This window comes from Coffea eugenioides, chromosome 5 (assembly GCF_003713205.1).
Source record: "Coffea eugenioides isolate CCC68of chromosome 5, Ceug_1.0, whole genome shotgun sequence".
NCBI lineage: Eukaryota > Viridiplantae > Streptophyta > Magnoliopsida > Gentianales > Rubiaceae > Coffea > Coffea eugenioides.
In genome coordinates this window covers 44,667,625-44,687,565 of record NC_040039.1, presented here as the reverse complement: position 1 = coordinate 44,687,565, position 19,941 = coordinate 44,667,625, and the positions used below count along the sequence as shown (strand labels likewise).

General features: G+C 36.5%; 3 protein-coding genes and 1 long non-coding RNA gene across 4 annotated transcripts; 2 read left to right on the top strand and 2 right to left on the bottom strand.

Annotated features, from left to right (window-relative positions):
- Positions 1-1,512: 1,512 nt before the first annotated feature.
- Positions 1,513-4,044, top strand: LOC113771804 (putative disease resistance protein RGA3). Its single transcript, XM_027316363.1, has one exon. The coding sequence runs from the start codon at positions 1,513-1,515 to the stop codon at positions 4,042-4,044; it is 2,532 nt and encodes an 843-aa protein (XP_027172164.1).
- An 894-nt stretch (positions 4,045-4,938) lies between these two features.
- On the bottom strand, positions 4,939-7,063 carry LOC113772514. The gene is made up of 2 exons (XR_003468557.1): positions 6,968-7,063; positions 4,939-5,291 (listed from the first exon to the last, which is right to left on the bottom strand). It is a non-coding gene; the product is annotated as an uncharacterized LOC113772514 (long non-coding RNA).
- A 347-nt stretch (positions 7,064-7,410) lies between these two features.
- LOC113771803 (putative OPA3-like protein CG13603) lies at positions 7,411-9,862 on the bottom strand. The gene is made up of 4 exons (XM_027316362.1): positions 9,514-9,862; positions 8,522-8,656; positions 8,383-8,434; positions 7,411-7,532 (listed from the first exon to the last, which is right to left on the bottom strand). Exons 1-4 carry the CDS (start codon positions 9,640-9,642, stop codon positions 7,411-7,413), a joined length of 438 nt encoding a protein of 145 aa, XP_027172163.1. The 5' UTR covers positions 9,643-9,862.
- Positions 9,863-17,247: 7,385 nt separating this feature from the next.
- LOC113770131 (trans-resveratrol di-O-methyltransferase-like) lies at positions 17,248-19,230 on the top strand. The gene is made up of 2 exons (XM_027314501.1): positions 17,248-18,084; positions 18,698-19,230. Exons 1-2 carry the CDS (start codon positions 17,311-17,313, stop codon positions 19,010-19,012), a joined length of 1,089 nt encoding a protein of 362 aa, XP_027170302.1. The 5' UTR covers positions 17,248-17,310; the 3' UTR covers positions 19,013-19,230.
- The last annotated feature ends 711 nt before the right edge of the window (positions 19,231-19,941 follow it).

Genomic DNA, 19,941 nt, shown 5'->3' with positions numbered 1-19,941 from the left:
AATGTTGGGCAAATCTTTTCTTTAATTTTTCACACCCTTTCTCTGAGAATCTTTTACTCATGTCTTCTTTTGAGTTCCAAAATCCTGTTTGACAAATTAATTTATTTGTTACAAATTTTTTAGCAAATTTAATTATAGTAGTACATTAAAAAAATTTCTCAAAGTTTATAAATTATGCATTTAAAAATATCTAAAAGTTTTTATATCTTAAAATTTTTTTTTACAACTTTTATAGTAAATTACAGTAAAATTTTAAACAAACGCTCAAAAATTCATTTGCCAAACGAGACCCACATTGCATCCGACCAGACTTTTATACCATTCTAGTTATTGTTATCATAAGCACCATATTTTGCATTAACATGTGAAGACCCAACCAAAAGCCACGGAAAAGAAAAACAAAAAAAAATAAGTGGAAGATACATGCTGCTGCATTGCTTTGTTCAAGAAAGAAACAAAGCTTCTTCTTTTTTTTTTTTTTTTTTTTTTTCTGTTTTTAACACTTCTCTCCAGCGTTAGGCAATGAATTATGAGAACATTGGGGTAATGTAGTGTAAGCATAGGCACAGATAAGTTTTGTCACATATGCAAAGATGATTGAAAATGCATTACTCGATTGCAAGTGTAGTAGTCACTTTACCCAAATACATGAATGCTGCCACGAAAACAAAAAGTTGGTTTGGTCTATGGATTCAATTATTTGAATGGTACCCCACAAGCCCTGTGGTCCTGAATTGGTCGTTGGACATCATCTCTAGTCTTTTCTTGGAGCAGTACTTTTTTTTATTAGTTTTCCGACTTGGTAGGAAATTTCGTTTTGTTAAAAGTGAAATGGAAGATAAGTAATGGATTCCCTGCTTTCTAACGCTAGCTGTTGAATGTTGACCATCTCTGCCTGAAAAAAATATAGTTCAACTGTTCAACTTCAAGCAAAGCATTTTACCTTCATCTGTTAAAGAGTTTCCCTTGAAGATGGCTGACACCGTGCTTAGTTTTGTTAGTGTGATCTTGGATAAGATACTTCCACTCGCTGCCGACGAGGTCAGCCGGGTATGGGGTGTAAAGAAAGACCTTAAGAAGCTTGCCGACAAACTAAAGATGATGCAAGCTTTGATTTCTGATGCTAAATGCAAGCAATCAACCAGAGAATCAACCAGAGAAGCCGTGCAGCTCTGGCTCAAAAGGCTCCAGTCCATAGCACGTGATGCTGAGATCGTGTTGGATGACTTCGGATATGAAGTTCTGCGGCACAAGGTTGAGAATCGGAAGCGCGACAAGGTACGCAACTTCTTTTCTTCTCTCAAATCCTATTTCCTTTCGTCAGAGATGGCTAACAAGATCAAGAAGTTAGCGCATCTCTAGAGGAAGCTTACAGAGAAGCAAATCAGAAGGGCTTCATCCAGCTCAACTACCCATGACATCTGCTGATCACAAAGAGGATCGGTCGACTGATCCTTTTGTGGACGAGTCAGAAACGGTGGGAGGGAGGTTGAGGTATCTCAAGTTGTAAGCATGTTAATTAGCTCAGACTATAAGAAGGATTTACCTGTCATCTCAATAGTTGGGATGGGTGGGCAGGGTAAAACAACCCTTGCACAATTGGTGCTAAAAAATGACAGTGTAGTGAAGCACTTTGATAAAACAATATGGGTGTGTGTGTGTGATGATTTCAAAGTGGAAAGGCTGTTGAATGATATGCTTCAATCCCTCGGGGGAAAAAGCGCTGAGACGACAACCAGGGAAGCATTGGTGAGGAAGCTTCAAGAAAATCTGAAAGGAAAAAGTTGCTTGCTTGTGCTTGATGATATTTGGAATGACAATCGAGAGAAATGGGATCGCATGAGGAGATGTCTGTTGGCAATAGGGGGTGCTACAGGAAGCAAAATATTGGCTACCACACGTAGTGATGAGGTAGCCTCAGCAATGCAAACATCTGGTTTACATCATCTAGGCATCCTCTCAGATGATCATAGCTGGATGTTGTTTGAAAAACTAGCATTTGCAGACGGTGGTGCAAGAAAGACTCAAGATTTGGTGGACATTGGCAGAAGGATATTGAAAAAGTGTGGCGGCGTGCCATTAGCAATCAAAGTGATTGGGGGTTTGTTGTATTCCAAAAAGGATGCCTCGGAATGGTTGAAGGTTGAGAAGAATGAACTATGGAACGAGTCGACCAATAATGAAGGTGGAGTCATGTCGGTCCTGAGGCTGAGTTACGACAACTTACCTTCATTGCCAGTGAAACAATGCTTTGCAAGTTGTTCCATCTTCCCGAAGGACACTGTCATGGACAAAAAAAACTTGATACAGATTTGGATGGCCCAGGGATTGATTAATGATGCCATGGGAGGAGGTCATTTGCAAATGGAGGATATAGGCAGCGACTACTTCAACATATTGCTTCGGAGTTCTTTGTTGCAAGCTGCTCCTGAGTACGGAATCGAGTTCTGCAGGATGCACGACCTTGTGCATGATCTTTCATTGCAAGTGTCAAATAATTGTTTCTTAAACACAGAGGATGGCATGGTAGTCAGTCACGATGACGAAGTTATGCATTTGACCGTCATTCAGAGTCGAGGGAAGGTGTTAAAGAATATCGAAGGGATTCCTCCAAATTTGCAAACGCTTTATTATTTTGGGGGTGATGGTATCATGCTCGAAGACATCTTGGAAAGGTCTAGATATCTTTCTGTGTTAATAGTAGATTGCTGGTTTGTTACTCATCTCCCGATTGCAGTGGGTGATATGAAACATTTAAGACATCTTGATATCAGTCGAACAAAAATCACCGTTCTGCCAGATTCCATCACAAAGCTCTACAATTTGATGACCTTGAAAGTGTATTACTTGAAAGAGATACCTGAGAAGTTTAGCAATTTAATTAACTTGAGGCATTTCGAGTGTTCATCTGCTATGGGCCAATCATGTTTTTTCCCAGGGATTGGGCAGTTGGCTAATCTTCGGACGTTGCCCCACTTCAGGATAAGCCAAGCCAAGGGATGTCAACTTGAGGAGTTGGAATGCTTGCGCAACCTCCGAGGCGAGCTAAAAATTTTTGGACTTGAGAATGTGAGCAGCTTTGAATCCGCAGCAAAAGCAAATTTGTCCAAAAAATCAAGCATTCAAGGTTTAAGACTTTCATGGGATGGCACGAAAGAAGATTGTGACGACAACATCAACAGTGTCATGGAAGGTCTCCAACCTCACCCAAACTTGAAAGATTTAGCCATTAGTGGTTTCAAAGGTTCAAGGTTTCCGTCGTGGATGGTGGCAAAGGATCGCGTGACGGTACTTCGGAATCTGGTACGCCTCACGTTGGAGGAATTGGGTAAGTGTGAACAAGTACCACCACTAGGGGACTTGCCTTGTCTCGAGTCCTTAGAGATGGTCTCCTTACACAATGTGAAGCGCATTGGGGCTGAATTCTATGGTCTCGATATTAATGCAAGGAGCAGCGCTTCTTGTAGTAGCGGCACTAGTAATAGAGATGGGAAACCAGTCACTCTGTTTCCGAAACTGTCGCGCTTTGTGCTTCGGAACATGGGAAGTCTAGAGGAGTGGTCAGATGCAATGGTTCCCTCGAATTCTTCTTCATCAATTAAGGTATTCCCTAGTCTCCGGTACTTGGAACTTGGTGGCTTCTCTGACGACCTTGATCATTTTCCGGGGCCACACTCCACCACCAATCTCGTCTCTCTGGAGAGTCTTGGATTGTATGGATGGCCAAAAATCACGTCTCTCCCAGACCAAATTCAGCATCTCTCTACCTTGGGAACTTTACTTCTTTGCAGGTTTGAGGGGTTGGAAGTTCTTCCAGAGTGGATGGGTAGCCTTCGGAATCTTCGAAAATTGGTGACTAGTAATTGCTCTAACCTCAGACAATTGCCCTCTGCAGAAGCAATGCGACACCTCACCAATTTAAATTATCTATCTATCACCAGGTGTCCTCTTTTAGCAGAGAGATGCACCAAAGGAAGTGGCGCAGAGTGGCCCAAGATTGCACATATTCCCCGTATTCATATCTATCCGTTGAACAAAGTTTGACTCATTTCGCATTAGGGAAACAATTAATGTTTTAAGTAGTTAATATTTCCGATGTTTTAATGTACGTATTGATATCTATCTGTTCTGTTTTTAACTGTAAGTTGTAAGTTAATATTTCCAATGTTCTGTTTTTATTCTACTTATTCGGTTTGTTTATAATTCTTTTTTTTTTTTTTTTTTTAATCCCCGGAAGGAACAAGGAGAATTTTTTTTTTTTTTTTTTTGAAAAAAACTGCTTCCTTAAAATGCTACTATATTACTGCCAAATCCCGACTCTTCCTTCAATTGCTCTTTTACATTTGTTGCACCTCCATTGCTCCAACAAAACCATATTGTCAAATTACCACTTCAAAACAAATCCTTTTATACACAGAGTCAATTTGACATTAAATTGCCCAATCATATATGGTGTTAAAACCAGAAAATTGAGGGAAAAAAACACCGATTTAATTTACTAGTTTTTGCCTATAAATTGCAAGAGTTTACCACCAAGAAAAAGATTGAAATCACAATAACCAACCAAAAAATAATAATAATAAGAGTTTCATAAAAGAAACCATAGCCACCAGATTTTTGGTCCCCGAAATTCACACTCTGGTGGTCTAATAGCATGATAAATCTTTTCATTTTGCAAATAAACTCTCTGGATATTGTGTTTAGCCATTGCTTGAAGTGGTTCTGGTTTTTGGTTGGCGATTTCAATGTGGAAGGAATGACATGAAACAGTGGCTGATGATGGTGGTTGATTAGGAAAATGCTACAAAATAGAGTACAGCTAAATGTACTCGCGCTAATAGACATGCAGAGCAAAAGAGACAGAACTCTGCTTCGGCTCCCTATTGCAAGTTTAATATCCAAATGCGCTTTATCTAGTCCAGCTGATCCACATAAAAAGATGGTGAACATACATCTTTCTACAACTTGTATTATCTGATTTTGCTCCCGCAAGGAGTCAAGAATTTTTGAGTCATATTAGTTTGGCAAGAGCAGCTACAGATTCTCAGAAATGCCTAAAATTTGCATCTCTGGTCAAAGTTCCATTCTGAGTATTTCGACTCCCATTGTACAAGTTTTTACTGCCATGACACGACAATAAATCAAGTTTTAACTTTGTCATTCATGCTATCAGCTTGCGTCAAGCTGAAAATATTATGCCTTCGTCCTTTAACAAGGTGCTCCAGTTCCACGACTTTGTACTTGAGAATCTCAACTTCTTTGGACAAATCTTCATCTCGTTGCTTCAATGCCTAATATGAATGACAACAAATTAATTTCTCATATGAAAAAAAGAAGCAGAAGGAATTCACATTGAGAGAAATAACCTCAACTCTACTCGGTTTCCTGCGCAGAAAAATGTTTAACACCATGATTTCCTACGTGCTCAAAAACTAATTGAAGAAATAAGCATGTTTCATGTCAAATTAGTGAAGAAAATGCGCAAAGTTAGCAAAGGGATAATTTCATGGACTTTACTCTGATACTCTGCTGCTAAAAAGAGGACCAAGAAACTACTGCTTGATTGCTCAACAATGTATTAAATAAAAAAAAAACAAAAAGAATAATGTCAAGAAATTCTTGACAATAACTATGTCGCATAGACAGGCACTTCTCTTCCCTGTGAATGATATGATTAAGCATCTTCTAGCTATAGTGTATGGCTTTACCTAGCTAGCTAGCATACTGCACAGACACAAATGACCAAAGCAACAGAAGCTAAGAACCCATGATAATCTGCCATATCAAAATTTCACAGCAGACATGTGCAGCCTATTTCAGTACTAGATGCACAATGTTTCTAGATGGTAATTTAGCAATCTACAGTATAGCAATGAGTTGTTTAAAGGCAACCAACTTTCTTAGCATATGCATTATATGGTCTCCACAGTCATTTATGCTTTATCACAAATGACCATGCACCATGAGACCATGAGGAAATCAAAGTGTACAGGGTCCTCCAAGTTGCTTTTATTTTCTGAGCACTCCAAGTTGCTATATATCAGAATGATTAAATATAGGCAGTCTTTACAATATTCAACAGATAAAATGGTGAGCCATGTTCAAGTCTTAACAAGTCTCTTAACAAGCGATGTGGTTGAACAACTCATGTTCACTTTACAATTAGCAAAAGAAATATCACACCAGATGTCCTTCAAGTGTCATAGCCTTACACATGTAAGCCATAAAAATCATGGGATATTGGAAGTGTTCCTATCCCATACTTCTTAAAAAGGACTTTGATGAACTAGTGAAATTGAAACAGGTAAATTTAAAAAATGAGGTGATTAGAAAAAATAACGAATGGAATTCATCACTGCAGAACACAGGACTCACCATAACAAGGAAACAATAACAACTGGCATTGATCAGTGCAGAACATTGAACTTACCATAAGAATAAGTCATTAACAGAACAAGATTCAATTCTCCTTATCCACTTTACCTTCCTTCAAACAAACAATTTTATGATATGTGTCCCATCTTGATTTTTAAATATTCACAAGTCTTTACAGTGTGCCATTTAATTCATTATAATGTTCTTTTCGACCTAACAAAGGCGTTCCAGATGAGATGTCCACAAAACCATTAGAATTTCACAAGCGTAGGACATTTACAGGATCCCATCAGGGGAATGTCCATATCCTACATTTTTTGGCAGTTGATCCGGTTGCTATCTTTATGTAGACAGTTCAAAGGGAACAAGTGACTTTGGAAAGTGATGTATACCAGAATATGACAACAGAAAAGCACTCATCACAGCAAAATGGAGAACTATTTTAATAATAGGTCATCATAAAAGTCCAGACAATCATTTTCCCCATTGAACATACCGCCTAATTATTTTGAAAGAGAAATCTTAAAGAGAATAGAGACAAAAAGCATCAGAAAAGGAGAAAAAAGAAACTACATGAACAAAAAATACAGACCTCTAGTTCTTGTTTACGCATTTCTTCCTTTCTAGCTTCTGATCTAGCATTTCTTTGCACTTCAAAGAGAACAGCCACTCCGACTACCTAATAAAAAGAAATGGACCATGAGATAGTGTCTTAAGCAGAAAGACAAAGAAAGAGAATCACAACAAATAACTTGAAAGAGTATGCACATCCAGTTTTAGCACTACAAAATAACACAAGTAAATAATTTCATCTTACACCTCCAAACAACTGTGCTTGTTACAATTTGTTTCCCGAACGGTAATCTTACTACTTGCACCCAACAATACACCATTTCCAATTTGGCCTAAAACTGTAAAATTTGTTACCTTTACTTGAAAACAAACGAGAACAAGTATAAAGCATGTCGTCCTTCAGAAGAGATCCTACTTTTCACCATATAGTCACGAAAATTAAGTGCCATCTGTTGGTTGATTCTACAAGTTGCACTCTTTCACGTGATTCATGGATATAGTTGAGTCACAACTCACAACATCCATCACCAGTGGCGGAGGCAATGGGGGAGCAGCAGCAGCAGTAGCCCCTAACTTCTGACAAACTGCATTTTTACTTCTAACATTATATAAATTTTATTTTATCTCCTAACTTTTCCCCAAAAGATTTTGTTATACTTTCTTGCCCTCCCCTCCGTTTGATTTTTTCCCTCAAAATATTATGGTCCTTTCTCCTCTTTAAATGTACCTTCAATTAATTTTCATAGTTCTTCGTGTTATTAGTTTGTCCGTAGAGGGTTAATTTTTCATTTAACCATATGTAGCATTGCACTGTAGGTGCAAATCTTTTACTTCCATATATAGAATTTGTTCATAGGTATACTCTCTTATTACTTCCTTCTTGCCTAGAAAAGTGCTCCATTTGATTCAGTCAGTTTTTGTTTTTCTTTGCAACCATCATTTGTAGTGATAAAAAATTAAACCTTTTACTTCTTAATTAACTTCCTTTAAATACAAAGAACAACAAATTTTGTTGTAGAACAACTTAAGCGTATTGTAGAACAATCATTGACAGCCTAATGACAAATATTTTCAATTTTAAAAGTTACATAAAGGGGAAAAAATTCAAGAACAGTGAGATCCTTCTAAGATATATAAATCTTTCTTGTCTGACAAGCATGTTTTGTTCTGTCCTTTCAGGCATAAAATATTGGTACTTTTATATTGTTGAAAGAGTTAAATACAACAAAAGAAAGCAGAACGCACAAAATTGCTCAAATATAAAGCAAGATGGCATTTATGTCTTGAAGTGGACAGGATCACTACCCACAATGACCATCAGAGTTAGTCAAGCATGGTCAAATTCTAAATATCACTGAAAAGAAACATACCTATTGTTATTTGTTAATACAACAATTATTAACAACAATAGACCAAAAGGCAGGACATCCTCACCAGAGCAAATTGAGAGCAAGTCAAACCACGGGGTAGAAAAATCAATTACACGCTAAAAAAGTTCAAGACAAAGGATTTTAAGAATAATGAACTCAGAGACCCAATCTAAAATGATACATGAGAAGAAATTCAGTATTACCGCAAAAACAAAGAGTTCACCCAACAGGTCAGCAGCAGCTTGAACAGCTTTTTCTTCATTCAGAGGGCGAATTGCAACGTCTGTCGCATGTCCATAAATTTGCCTCTGTATAGTTGTTGTTAATCTGTGGTTTGCCTGATGCAAGAACAGAAAAGAATCTGTGAAGTCTATGCAGGAAAGAAAATCCCCATAAGCAGAGAAGAAAGAGCATCATTCTAATATACTACTCACAGATTCTTCCACCAACTCTGATGAAAGATTCAGCTTTTACAGATCTCCTACGCCCTTTTACCCTTACAGTTCGACACAATACAGGTATGGCTTCAAATTGCAATAATGCAATATCAAGTTCCCTGAGTCATTATTTGCTTACAGCTATCACGCAAACGTGTGAGTGCACTTCTTATAACTACAATCTTTGTTTTCAAGCAAGGGCCTACATTGAAAAACAAAGCAGTGACATGTTTCAGATCATTTCGTGATGTCCTTTAGGGCCTAAATAGTAAATACATTTGTTACAGTCACAATGGTTTCCAAATGGCTTCTATCCAAAGCAAATAAAAAATACAATAGCCTTATTCTTTCTCGATGCTTTTTGTTTCCTCTTTAACGCCACCAATTGTTTTATTATATATTTATCTTCAAATAATGTTATAGCTTTGAAATTATTCTCCAAAACATCATTCCATCAATCCTTCATAGAATATCTGGGCTCCTTGTTATTTTCCACAAATATAATGCAGACGACTCATGACAAATCAGAAGATCAATTCTAAGAAATATCAGAAGATAATACTGAAGGGGAAAGCAAATCTAACTACACCAACTTACAAGATTCTACAGCAGCAGAATTTACTGAGCATTAACATTACAATCAAGATATCTTGCAGTATCATTCAATTTCAATTATAACCCAGAAAAACAAAAGAACTAAATAGCTAAAAAACCTGAGCTGCAAAAAGGGATGTAGTATCATCAAGTAGAAACTAGACCTGGGCAATATTGGTGATGAACAATCTAAATTGAGGGTGAAAGGTAGCCTCTTTCTTGATGCGTCTAGCAATGGGTTTGCAGATTGTCTTTAAGGCAAGTGTTCCTAGCTTTGCTACTGGTAATATCATTACTACTGCTCTACAAAATTATCAACTTGAAAAATATCAAACTACTTGGCTTTGTCTTGATGGGTAATTCTGAATTATGTGAAAAAGATTGAGGAGAAATCATGAAGACCCACCAGGTGTTTGATTTTGGACTGAAAGGAAAAAGGAGTTGGAGATTTGAGGACTCGTTGATTGAGTGGAGTTGTCTAGACTCTCCAGTACGGACAACTAGGAGACTTCAGTACCACGAGTGGATACCTTTTTTCTTCTTTGCATTTTATCGTGGGGTTTTCTGAGTTCATTCACGTTGCTTGATGGCACCCCAAAAAAAAAAAAATCCGACCCAAAAAAAATGGACAAAACACACACTATGGGTTTATACGTGCCATTTCTTACTTTTATAGGCCATGATAGAGTACTACGTTTGGAGAATGGATTTTTCTTTAAATTTTTTTTGGGGTAATTTTGTCTAAATGAATCCTCCAAAACATGAAAATGCCAATCAATTTGTCAACTTTAAATTCTGCCTCTTTTAAATTTTATAATTGCACCCCCACCATTCCATGCCTTCATATATTATTAGCCTTTCTACTAATTTGGTCCCTTATCTATCAATTGTCGTTTCAATGCTTCCCCTTATTTAAGATAAATAGTGAAATTGACCAATTGTGTGTGTATTTTTTTTTTGGTTACAAAGGCGAGGCTTTTTTTCTATTTTTTTTTTATTTTTTTGAAGGACAAAGGAGAGGCCTAAGGCCCCTTAAATTGGAATTAGACGAGGGGTAGCTACCCTAATGATATTTGCTCCTAGAAGCTCTCTAAGTGCTGCTAATGAAACTAAGTAATAAGAATGGAAATAAAGGGTGTAAACTAAAGTAGTAGTACATTTGAGAGTCGAATTGATACACATCATAACTTGAGGGGCCAAATAGACAAAAGTATTTAGAGAGCACTCAAGTATCACATATTCACAATTGGAGGGCTTTATTGAAATTAATTCTTTCAAAAATCCATGATTACTGCGTTATGGATTAGTTAAAAACACTACAAAACTCTACAAGGCTAAAAGCATTAATTAAAAATCTTTTATTTAGTGCAGCATATTATATTATTGGTTTTTCCTATTTAGTTCTCAACATTTTTTCTAGAGTCCAACTAGTATGTATACAGTTTGTTTGGATTGCTTCATATTTCCCCAATTTTATTTGCTTACATCATCTTTACAATTTCCAATACACCTTTTTATCTTCCCAATATCTTTTTATCTCACATACATCACATCACAAAAAGTGCTACAGTAAAAATATCCCAAATAATCTCAAATAACTTACAATCCAAACAGAGACATTTGTTGTCCCCCTTGCAATATCTCTCAGATAATGATTGAGAGTTGAAAGCGTGTACCCATGAAAAACATTTAAAGTAAAAATGTAGAATAAGATTCAAACTTGTTTGGAAATTCATTTTTCCTCAAAAAAAAACTTTTATATTTTTTTATGAACATATTTTCGGAGTAGGAGACGGTCCTACGCGCAGGAAACAGCAGTACAGGCGAGGGCTTCTCTAATTGATCAAAGGCCCTCTACTTGACTCAGGTCCTCTAGCAGTTATCTGTTAGGTTGAATTTCCTTCTCTCCTTCACAATTGGGAGTGCAAGCTTTCCAAATCACATGGTATGGTAAATGTTTATCTATGTTGAATTTTCAAACTAAAAACCTTTTTACTTTTTTCGAGACTAATTCAGTTACTTTGGCGTCACTAACCACATCCCTATTTTATAGATTGACTTGCCTTTAGTAAGTTGGCCACCGATGAGAGATTTAAAATTCCGCTGAGCTATGGATCAAGTATTCGAATTCGTGCGATTGTAGTTTAAAAAAATTCAAAGAACGTGTAATAATACACATCTTTGATCTTGACGAGTCTTTTCCCTCTAACTCCTCGCATGATAGCCAAGTTGGGTTCCTTGCTTCCCTTAAAATAAGATAGAATATGTAATAGATGTTGTAACTTGAGTGAAAAAAAAGGAGTACTCTAATTTTAAAACAGCAACCAACTTCCTTTAGTGGAGTTGGCCACCACATTAATTGTGGGGTGGGAGGTCAAGGGTTCAAACCTTGACTCCCATAAATGTCCCTCGATATGAGGTTTGTTCTAAATCCATACGGGTGTATGGTACATCCGTCTGGTCTGATGGTGGTTCAGTCCCCATCAGGTTTCCCCCGACTCAGTTGGGCCACCCCATAGAGTAGGTTTCCCCTCCCCTTAGGAGTAGGGGTGGCAATCGGGTCGGGTTCGGGTTGGCGGGTCGGGTTGAGGCTTAAGTATAACAAGCAACCTGCTGACTCGAACCCGACCCGCCAACCCGAAACGAGTCAGGGTACCTGACACGAACCCGAAAATTTCGGGTTGGCGGGTTGGCGGGTCGACCCGAAATGACCCGAAACTTAATTTTAATTTATTAATTTATCACTGTAATTTCTAATAAAATCAATTTTTCACAAAATTAATTACATCATCAAGTAATAAAAATTTTAATAAATAATTTCAAACCAAATCTAAAATAAATTAAACACCATAAAAGTGTTTTATCCCAAACCAAATATAAAATAAATTAAACAGCATAAAAGTAAAAAATAAAATAATATACTATTTGTCCAAATATAATAATTTTAACTTCACACAAGTTAAATAAATTCATTTAGGATTAAGTAATTAATGTCTTTGGAAAAAAAGAATGATTTAGTTTAGTTAGATAAAATAATTTTAATGTTTATTAAATTAGTTTTAATTCGTAAACGGGTCACATCGGGTCATATCAGGTCACCACGGGTTGACCTGAAATTGACCTGTTTTTTTTTCGGGTTCATCGGGTTCGACCCGATTCTGACCCGAACTTCCGAAACCTCAACCCAAACCCATTAATTTCGTGTTAGGTTCGTGTCGTGTTTTCGGGTCGTGTCAGGAATTGCCACCCCTACTTAGGAGTAGGAGTAGGTTAGACTAGGCTAGATATGCCGTTAAGTTAAAAAAAAAAAAAAAATTCTAAAACAGCAAATTTTGGGTGCATTGTGAGAAAATGAATAGCTCCTAAACGAAATGGGTTCCACCTTTCTTTATTTTTCCTTATCCAAACAACAGGGAACAACACACACAAACTGCCTAAGGGAAACCCACAGCCCAACCCAAAAGGCATGCTGACTTTCAGGCTACACTGAGGACCTTAAGTAGTACACACGCACACCACTCATAATCGATATGGGATAGAGGGAAAGGGGGAGGGGAAACACGAGACTCTTGCCAAAGGCTCACGGAGGACCTTTCTTTATAGTCTAGCAGTATTTGGCATTAATTAACATAGCCGTTACTGATAATTCAAATTCATGAAAATTTCTAAATCCCTCATAGCAGGAAGATAGCAATTGCTTAAAGTTCTATTGATATCAAGAAATTGATCCCATACTTTAGGGAGGAAATTTTTTTTTTAAAAAAAAGAAGAAAGATTCTTAACCATTGCGATGGATCAGACTCCTGTGAAATCTAAAAATTTCCTTGAGAATAACATATCAATGTAAAGTTTTTATGCACTTCCATGCCATGTTGCCAACTCTGCACAGTGTGAATCAACCACTGCCACAGTTTCACCTACCAAATCAAGAAGCTCCGTCAGCCTCGTGCATTGTGCGGTTTTGTAACCATCTAATATGCCTCGACATAAAGAACCAAATCTTGTAGAAGTAAAAGAGTACGCATATGGATACAGTGGATGTAGACACGAAGAAAGTGTACGCTTGCTTGTCATATTTTGCCCCTAATTTTGAGCAAGTTTAGATGCACTTTGTAGCCGCATGAAAATGAAGCATTACAAGTTGAGTTCTATCTAGAACAAACTGATTGATATAAATTTTATAATTTTTTTATATATAAATTTGTACAATTTGGATATGAATTTGAATTTGTTAACTTATATGAGTAAGTTGGTATAATATTCATGATTACACCAAAACAATACAAATTTACATTAAATGTAATAAGAATTTCTTATCCTGAAGTAGAAACAGATCTGAGCAATATCGGTGACGAATGGTCCAAATTGAGAGTATACAAGTCAGCATCTCTCTTGATGTGTCTAGCAATTGGTTTAGAGATTTGCTTTCCAAGGCAAATATTTCTAGCTTTGCTGCTGGGAATATTACTACTTCTACTCTACAAAAAATTATGAACTTGGAATAATATCCATGCACTTGGGATTTGTCCTGACCAATGAAGCTGAATTATGTGAAAAGGAATGAGGAGAAAGCATTAAGCCCCACCTGGAATTTTGGACTGAATGAAAACAGTGGTTTTGAGGACTGGTGGTTTAGTGTGTGTTTGAAAGCTGAAGAAGTAATAAAATAAGTGGTTAAACACTAGAACAGTTAATGCGTTTGATGGACAAACTTGTAATCAAGCCAGCCTCGTTCTTGATGCGTCTAGCAATGTGAGAGATTCATTTGGATTCCTATTATTTGGACATTATATAGAAAAAAGAGGAAAAATCGTTCAAAATGCCCTTTACATTTGTTAAATGAATTTTTTTGCTACTCACTTTTAAAATGTTAAATTTTCCTCCTTCATAGATTCAAATGAATGAAATTTGGTGCCAACCCAAGTTTTTGACCACTTTTTAGCACTGTTTTAAAACTCTGACCGGACCGGCCGGTCGAACCGAAAACCGGCCATTAGTCCGGTCCGAATTAACTCTAAAAATCAGAAAATTTAAAACTCAGTCAAACCAAGTCAAAATCCGATTTGACCCCGGTTTGACCGAAAAAATAAGAACCGAGCCTGTTGCTATAGTAAAGAAAATTCCTAAAAAATGCAATCCCTCTAATCTACAAAACTTTCAAAAAAATTTGGAGACTTGCCTGTTGAGGACTGATTGGTGAATATGACTTATGAGTAGCCTAGGATATGTACGAGTGGTGGACTTTTGGAGTTCGGATTCTATTCATGTTTGGTATAGTAGCCTTTTACTCCTCCTTAACGTTGTTGATGATGCCAACCCAATATTCCACCATTCTACTGGTGGTGTTTTATTTGTCTCTTGTTCTGGTTTGGTTTATTTGACGGTCTGGCAATGGTGATGCTGATTGTGGTCCTGCTGCTGGTTGGGTGGTTCTAATCTCTTCTTCAAGTGAGTTGATACAGATATCAAGTCAAATTTGGATCAGTAACAAGTTAAATTTGCTCAAGTCAATGTTAAATTAAAGTAGCATCACACTGATTTACTTGCGTAATTGATGAATTATGACTAATTGAGAGGAACTGGATATTAGGCCATTATTGCATTAAGTTTTTTTTATGCTACTTTTAATTCTTAATCTCTAATAAGATGTTGAATTTACGGTAAACAATCAATCTTTTGACAAGTTGTCTAGCCAATTTGGGTGAGTTGCAACTCATTGAAATGGAGTTGAGGTAGGTTGTAGATGGTTGTGACAAAGGTTAATTGAAATTTGTCAAATTTAATGCGTTTTTAGTTGATCTCATTGTGTAATGTTTTTTTTTTTTCGTTTCTTTACATATATATATATTTTTCTCAATAAGCTCATTTTGTTAGGACGTTGTTTGTTGACTTTGTTTAGTTTATTCACAGAAATTATTGCTACGTTATTTATTTTAGCCTCGTGACCTGCGTTATAAATTCCAATTTCTACTAAACTTGCATTTGAAACCATTCAAGAGTGAAAAAAAAAACTAAAAAAAATTTGCTAATGAAACCATGTATTCTTATACTCATAAAATTAACTTATACTAGACACTAATAATTGAGTCTGGCTCTTGAGAATATCTGTTCTAATTTTATTAGAGTTTCACTCTTGACGTATCTCCTCAAAGATTCACTTAATAATTGAATTCATTTATTTCCTATCTTTCTCCCAAACTGTGCTGCACTCCAATGAACTGTTATTTATAATAGTAAGGTGCTCGACATGCAGCACCAATTTTCCTCATTAATCAAATGCTAGAATCCAATAAAATCTCATCCATGACAGCTCTAGATTCAGGCGTGGCTTAAGCAGTAAAACATTTGTCACATTCAAATCACAAAAATTGACCTTTGCTAATTCTTGTGACAAACTACTACTATGGTGAGAAAAGAAACAAACTCCTGGTAAATGAATGCGGGCTCACACGTTGCCAAAGTCAGTGATGACTCTAAAAAAGACTTCCAGATGAAAGAGTTATTCATTTGCTTTGGCATCATGCCATGCTCAATTACACCCATACTTTATAGGTCGAAGACTCTAAATCTATGAGCTGCAAATTTTGGCTATATACATAATAATAAAACGAATAGCCCAAAATGACATGAACTCTACCTCTCATCAAATTCTAGTATTTGGTATTGATTAACAATAGCTAGTATTAATTTCAAATTCAACAGAGTTGTAAATCTATCATAAAACGAAGGAAAAAAAAAAGAAGAAAGATTCTTAACCATTGCGATAGATCAGACTCCTGTGAAATCTAAATTTTCTTAAGAATGACATATCAATGTAAGTTTTTGTGCACTTCCATGCCATCTTGCCAACTCTGCACAGTGTGAATCAACCATTGCCACAGTTTTACCTACCAAATCAAGAAGCCCCATCAGCCTTGTGCATTGTGTGGTTTTGTAACCATCTAATATGCCTCGACATAAAGAACCAAATCTTGTAATTTATGAACTTTCTATCAAAATGTCAGAGATTTACTGCTTAGGTAATCCGATCGAACATCATATAAAATGGTAGCTCTTGACGCTTGGTCTTCCATCATCTAATCCCAACAATCTGTCATTTGGCTGTACTAAGATTGACATTGATTTTTTTTTTTTGGTCAATATCTACTATCTAACGGGTTCTTTTACTGGATATGAAATTGATGAATGGTTCACACCAAAAATTGTATGTTGCAGAAATTGTTCGGTATCAACACGTGCACTTGTAAACACCTGATAGATTAATATAATGCTCAAATGCCATATTCACAATCAGTTTACAGAAGTACCTCTTCTTTGTGCCCAGGATCCTGGTAGAAGTAAAAGAGTACACATATGGATACAGAGGATGTAGACACGAAGAAAGTGTACACTTGCTTGTTATATTTTGCCCCTAATTTTGAGTAAGTTTAGATACACTTTGTAGCCGCATGAAAATGAAGCCTTACAAGTTGAGTTCTATCTAGAACAAACTGATTGATATAAATTTTATAATTTTATATATAAATTTGTACAATTTAGACGTGAATTTAAATTTGTTAAATTATACGAGTAAGTTGGTATAATATTCATGATCACATCAAAACAACACAAATTTATGTTAAATGTAAAAAAGAATTACAGAAATCGATTTGAATTCGGCAAAACTCAACTTATGAGGCCTGATCCTGATTGTACAAATTAGGGGATGGGAGTTGCTAATTAAATACTAGCATGTGCTTTGGTAGTTAAAGAAAAGGAAACTGGAAAACAATTAGCTTGGCTGCCCGCAAGCTATTGGTCGTCGAGGCTGATTCTTATTCCGTCGTTGTCAGTATGATAGAAAAAATTATTGCAACATGGTTCATATGAATCCCATACCCTGCCTATAAATTGCTAGCTAGATCTACTAGCAATTCACACGACCAAAAAGAAACAATCCTAGAATCTCAAAAAAAAAAAAAATGGATTTGGCTAGAAATGGTGATCATACTGGTGAGCTTTTCCAAGCTCAAGCTCACATATGGAACCATATATTCAACTTCATAAATTCCATGTCCCTCAAATGTGCAATTCAATTAGGCATTCCAGACATTATTCACAAGCATGGCCAGCCAATGGCCCTTGCTCAATTGATCGATGCTCTTCCCATCAACAATGCTAAAGCCCCTTTTGTTTGTCGTCTTATGCGGATTTTAATCCACTCGGGATTCTTCATCAAAGCAAAGATTCCCGATAATGAAGGCCAAGAGGGGTATGCACTCACTCCTGCTTCGAAACTTCTACTAGCAAATGACCCTTTTAGCTTGACATCGTTTGTACTTGCCATGCTTGATCCAATCTTCACTGATCCATGGCACCATTTTAGCCACTGGTTTCAAAACAATGAAGAAACCCCATTTCATTCCTGTCATGGGACATCAGTTTGGGAGCTTGCAGGTCGCCAACCGCAGCTAAACCAGTTTTTCAATGAAGGCATGGCTAGTGATGCCCGGTTGGTTAGTACCATGGTTATCAAGAATTGTAAGGATGTTTTTACGGGGCTGAATTCGTTGATTGATGTTGGGGGTGGAACTGGAACTGTGGCTAAGGCTATTGCTGATGCTTTTCCTCATCTGGAATGCTCCGTGCTTGATCTTCCTCATGTCGTTGATGGCTGGGAAAGTAGTAAGAACTTGGCCTATGTGGGAGGTGACATGTTTGAAGCCATTCCTCCAGCAGATGCTGTTTTATTGAAGGTATAAATCAATCAGAAATAGTTTATTGGTTTAATAACTAACTTTGTGTACTTTGCTTCAGTTTCCACTATTAAACTTCACCTGTTAAAGAGACAAGTGTCAACTTCAAGTAAACAAGAAAGTATGCTTTGGGCACATGCTTAATTTGGAAACTGCACCATGAAGAAAAGGATAAACATGTTTTAACAAATACAATTTCAATACCCTTCTATTGTTTTTAATTTCTTAAGATAGGATCTAGTACTGCTAGTCGTATCTTATGATTAATAGAACAAATTGTGTTTCATGTCCTCCGGAATAGTCAAGGTATGGTTTCCACGTTCAAAAATGAAATTTTATACAATGGAGCGATTCATCTTTGCCCCTTGCGTATGTGATCAAACATTATATCACCTTATTACTCTTCATTCACTAAACTTGGTGATACTTTTATGTTTTTGATTGATAAAAATAACGATAGTCTTGCTTTTTAACTTCTCCCACACTATCTATCATTTTCTAACTTCTCCCACACTATCTATCATTTTCTTTTAATCATTTTAGTCAACAAATTTTACATGGGATATATGAGTTTTCTGACAAATTCTTCAATGCTTTATGATGCTAATGGCAGTGGATATTGCATGATTGGAGCGATGAGGAATGTGTACAAATACTCAGGAAATGTAAAGAAGCAATTCCTAGCAAGGAAAAGGGAGGCAAGGTGATAATTATTGACATGCTGCTGAAAAGCCAGCAAAATGGAGATGATGATGCAGAGGCTATTGAAACCCAATTGTTCTTCGATATGCTGATGATGGTTCATGCCAAAGGAAGAGAAAGAAATGAGAAAGACTGGGAAAAGCTTTTCCTTGAGGCGGGCTTCAATGGCTATAAGATAACTCCAGTACTGGGCTTGAGATCGATCATTGAGGTTTATTATTATTAATAAGTTTCTTGCACTTTGTTTGTGCTAAAGAGTGATGGATCTACGTTCAAGGCCTTCAAAATAAGTTTCCTTAAACATGGAACATATGTATTGATGCTATGATTTGTATTACCAAAATATGTCGATTAATAGAGAAGGAAGTATAACTCTTTTAATCTTCAAATGATCTGATGGTACAGAATTATCAACCTAAACTGCAAAACACATTTATTTTCAAATATCATGCATCAGTTCTTCATACAACATCTGGGCTGCTTTTATTTTCCACAAATATGTTGCTGACAACTTATGACAGGAAAGGAGATTATTTTAAGCAATCTCGGAAAATAAAAGGTTTAAGTGGAAAGAATTCTTTTACCATCAGCTCACAAGATATTCTACGCTAATAGAATTTACTGCACAGAAATGACCATTAATTCTGCAATCAGGATTCTTGCATTAATCATCAATGTTTTCAGTGACCCAGAAGTACAGAAGAGCTAAACAGCTAAATAACTTGAGGTGGAGAAAAAATGAATTTCTTATCCTGAAGTAGAAACAGACCTGAGCAATGTCGGTGACGAATGTCGGTGACCTGAGAGTATACAAGTCAGCATCTCTCTTGATGTGTCTAGCAATTGGTTTAGAGATTTGCTTTCCAAGGCAAATATTTCTAGCTTTGCTGCTGGGAATATCACTACTTCTACTCTACAAAAAATTATGAACTTGGAATAATATCCATGCACTTGGGATTTGTCCTGACCAATGAAGCTGAATTATGTGAAAAGGATTGAGGAGAAAGCATTAAGCCCCACCTGGAATTTTGGACTGAATGAAAACAGTGGTTTTGAGGACCGGTAGTTTAGTGTGTGTTTGAAAGCTGAAGAAGTAACAAAATAAGTGGTTAAACACTAGAACAGTTAATGCGTTTGACGGACAAACTTGTAATC

Excerpts from the sequence above, each read along its gene's own strand:
- LOC113770131 (XM_027314501.1), top strand. The coding sequence starts at position 17,311 with ATGGATTTGGCTAGAAATGGTGATCATACTGGTGAGCTTTTCCAAGCT. Across the intron at positions 18,085-18,697 it reads CAGATGCTGTTTTATTGAAG|TGGATATTGCATGATTGGAG; the intron begins GTATAAATCAAT and ends TGCTAATGGCAG.
- LOC113771804 (XM_027316363.1), top strand. The coding sequence starts at position 1,513 with ATGTTAATTAGCTCAGACTATAAGAAGGATTTACCTGTCATCTCAATA.
- LOC113771803 (XM_027316362.1), bottom strand. The coding sequence starts at position 9,642 with ATGATATTACCAGTAGCAAAGCTAGGAACACTTGCCTTAAAGACAATC. Across the intron at positions 8,657-9,513 it reads TCATCACCAATATTGCCCAG|GCAAACCACAGATTAACAAC; the intron begins GTCTAGTTTCTA and ends TTCTTGCATCAG. Across the intron at positions 7,533-8,382 it reads CTTGCTCTCAATTTGCTCTG|TTTGTCAGAAGTTAGGGGCT; the intron begins GTGAGGATGTCC and ends GTAAAAATGCAG.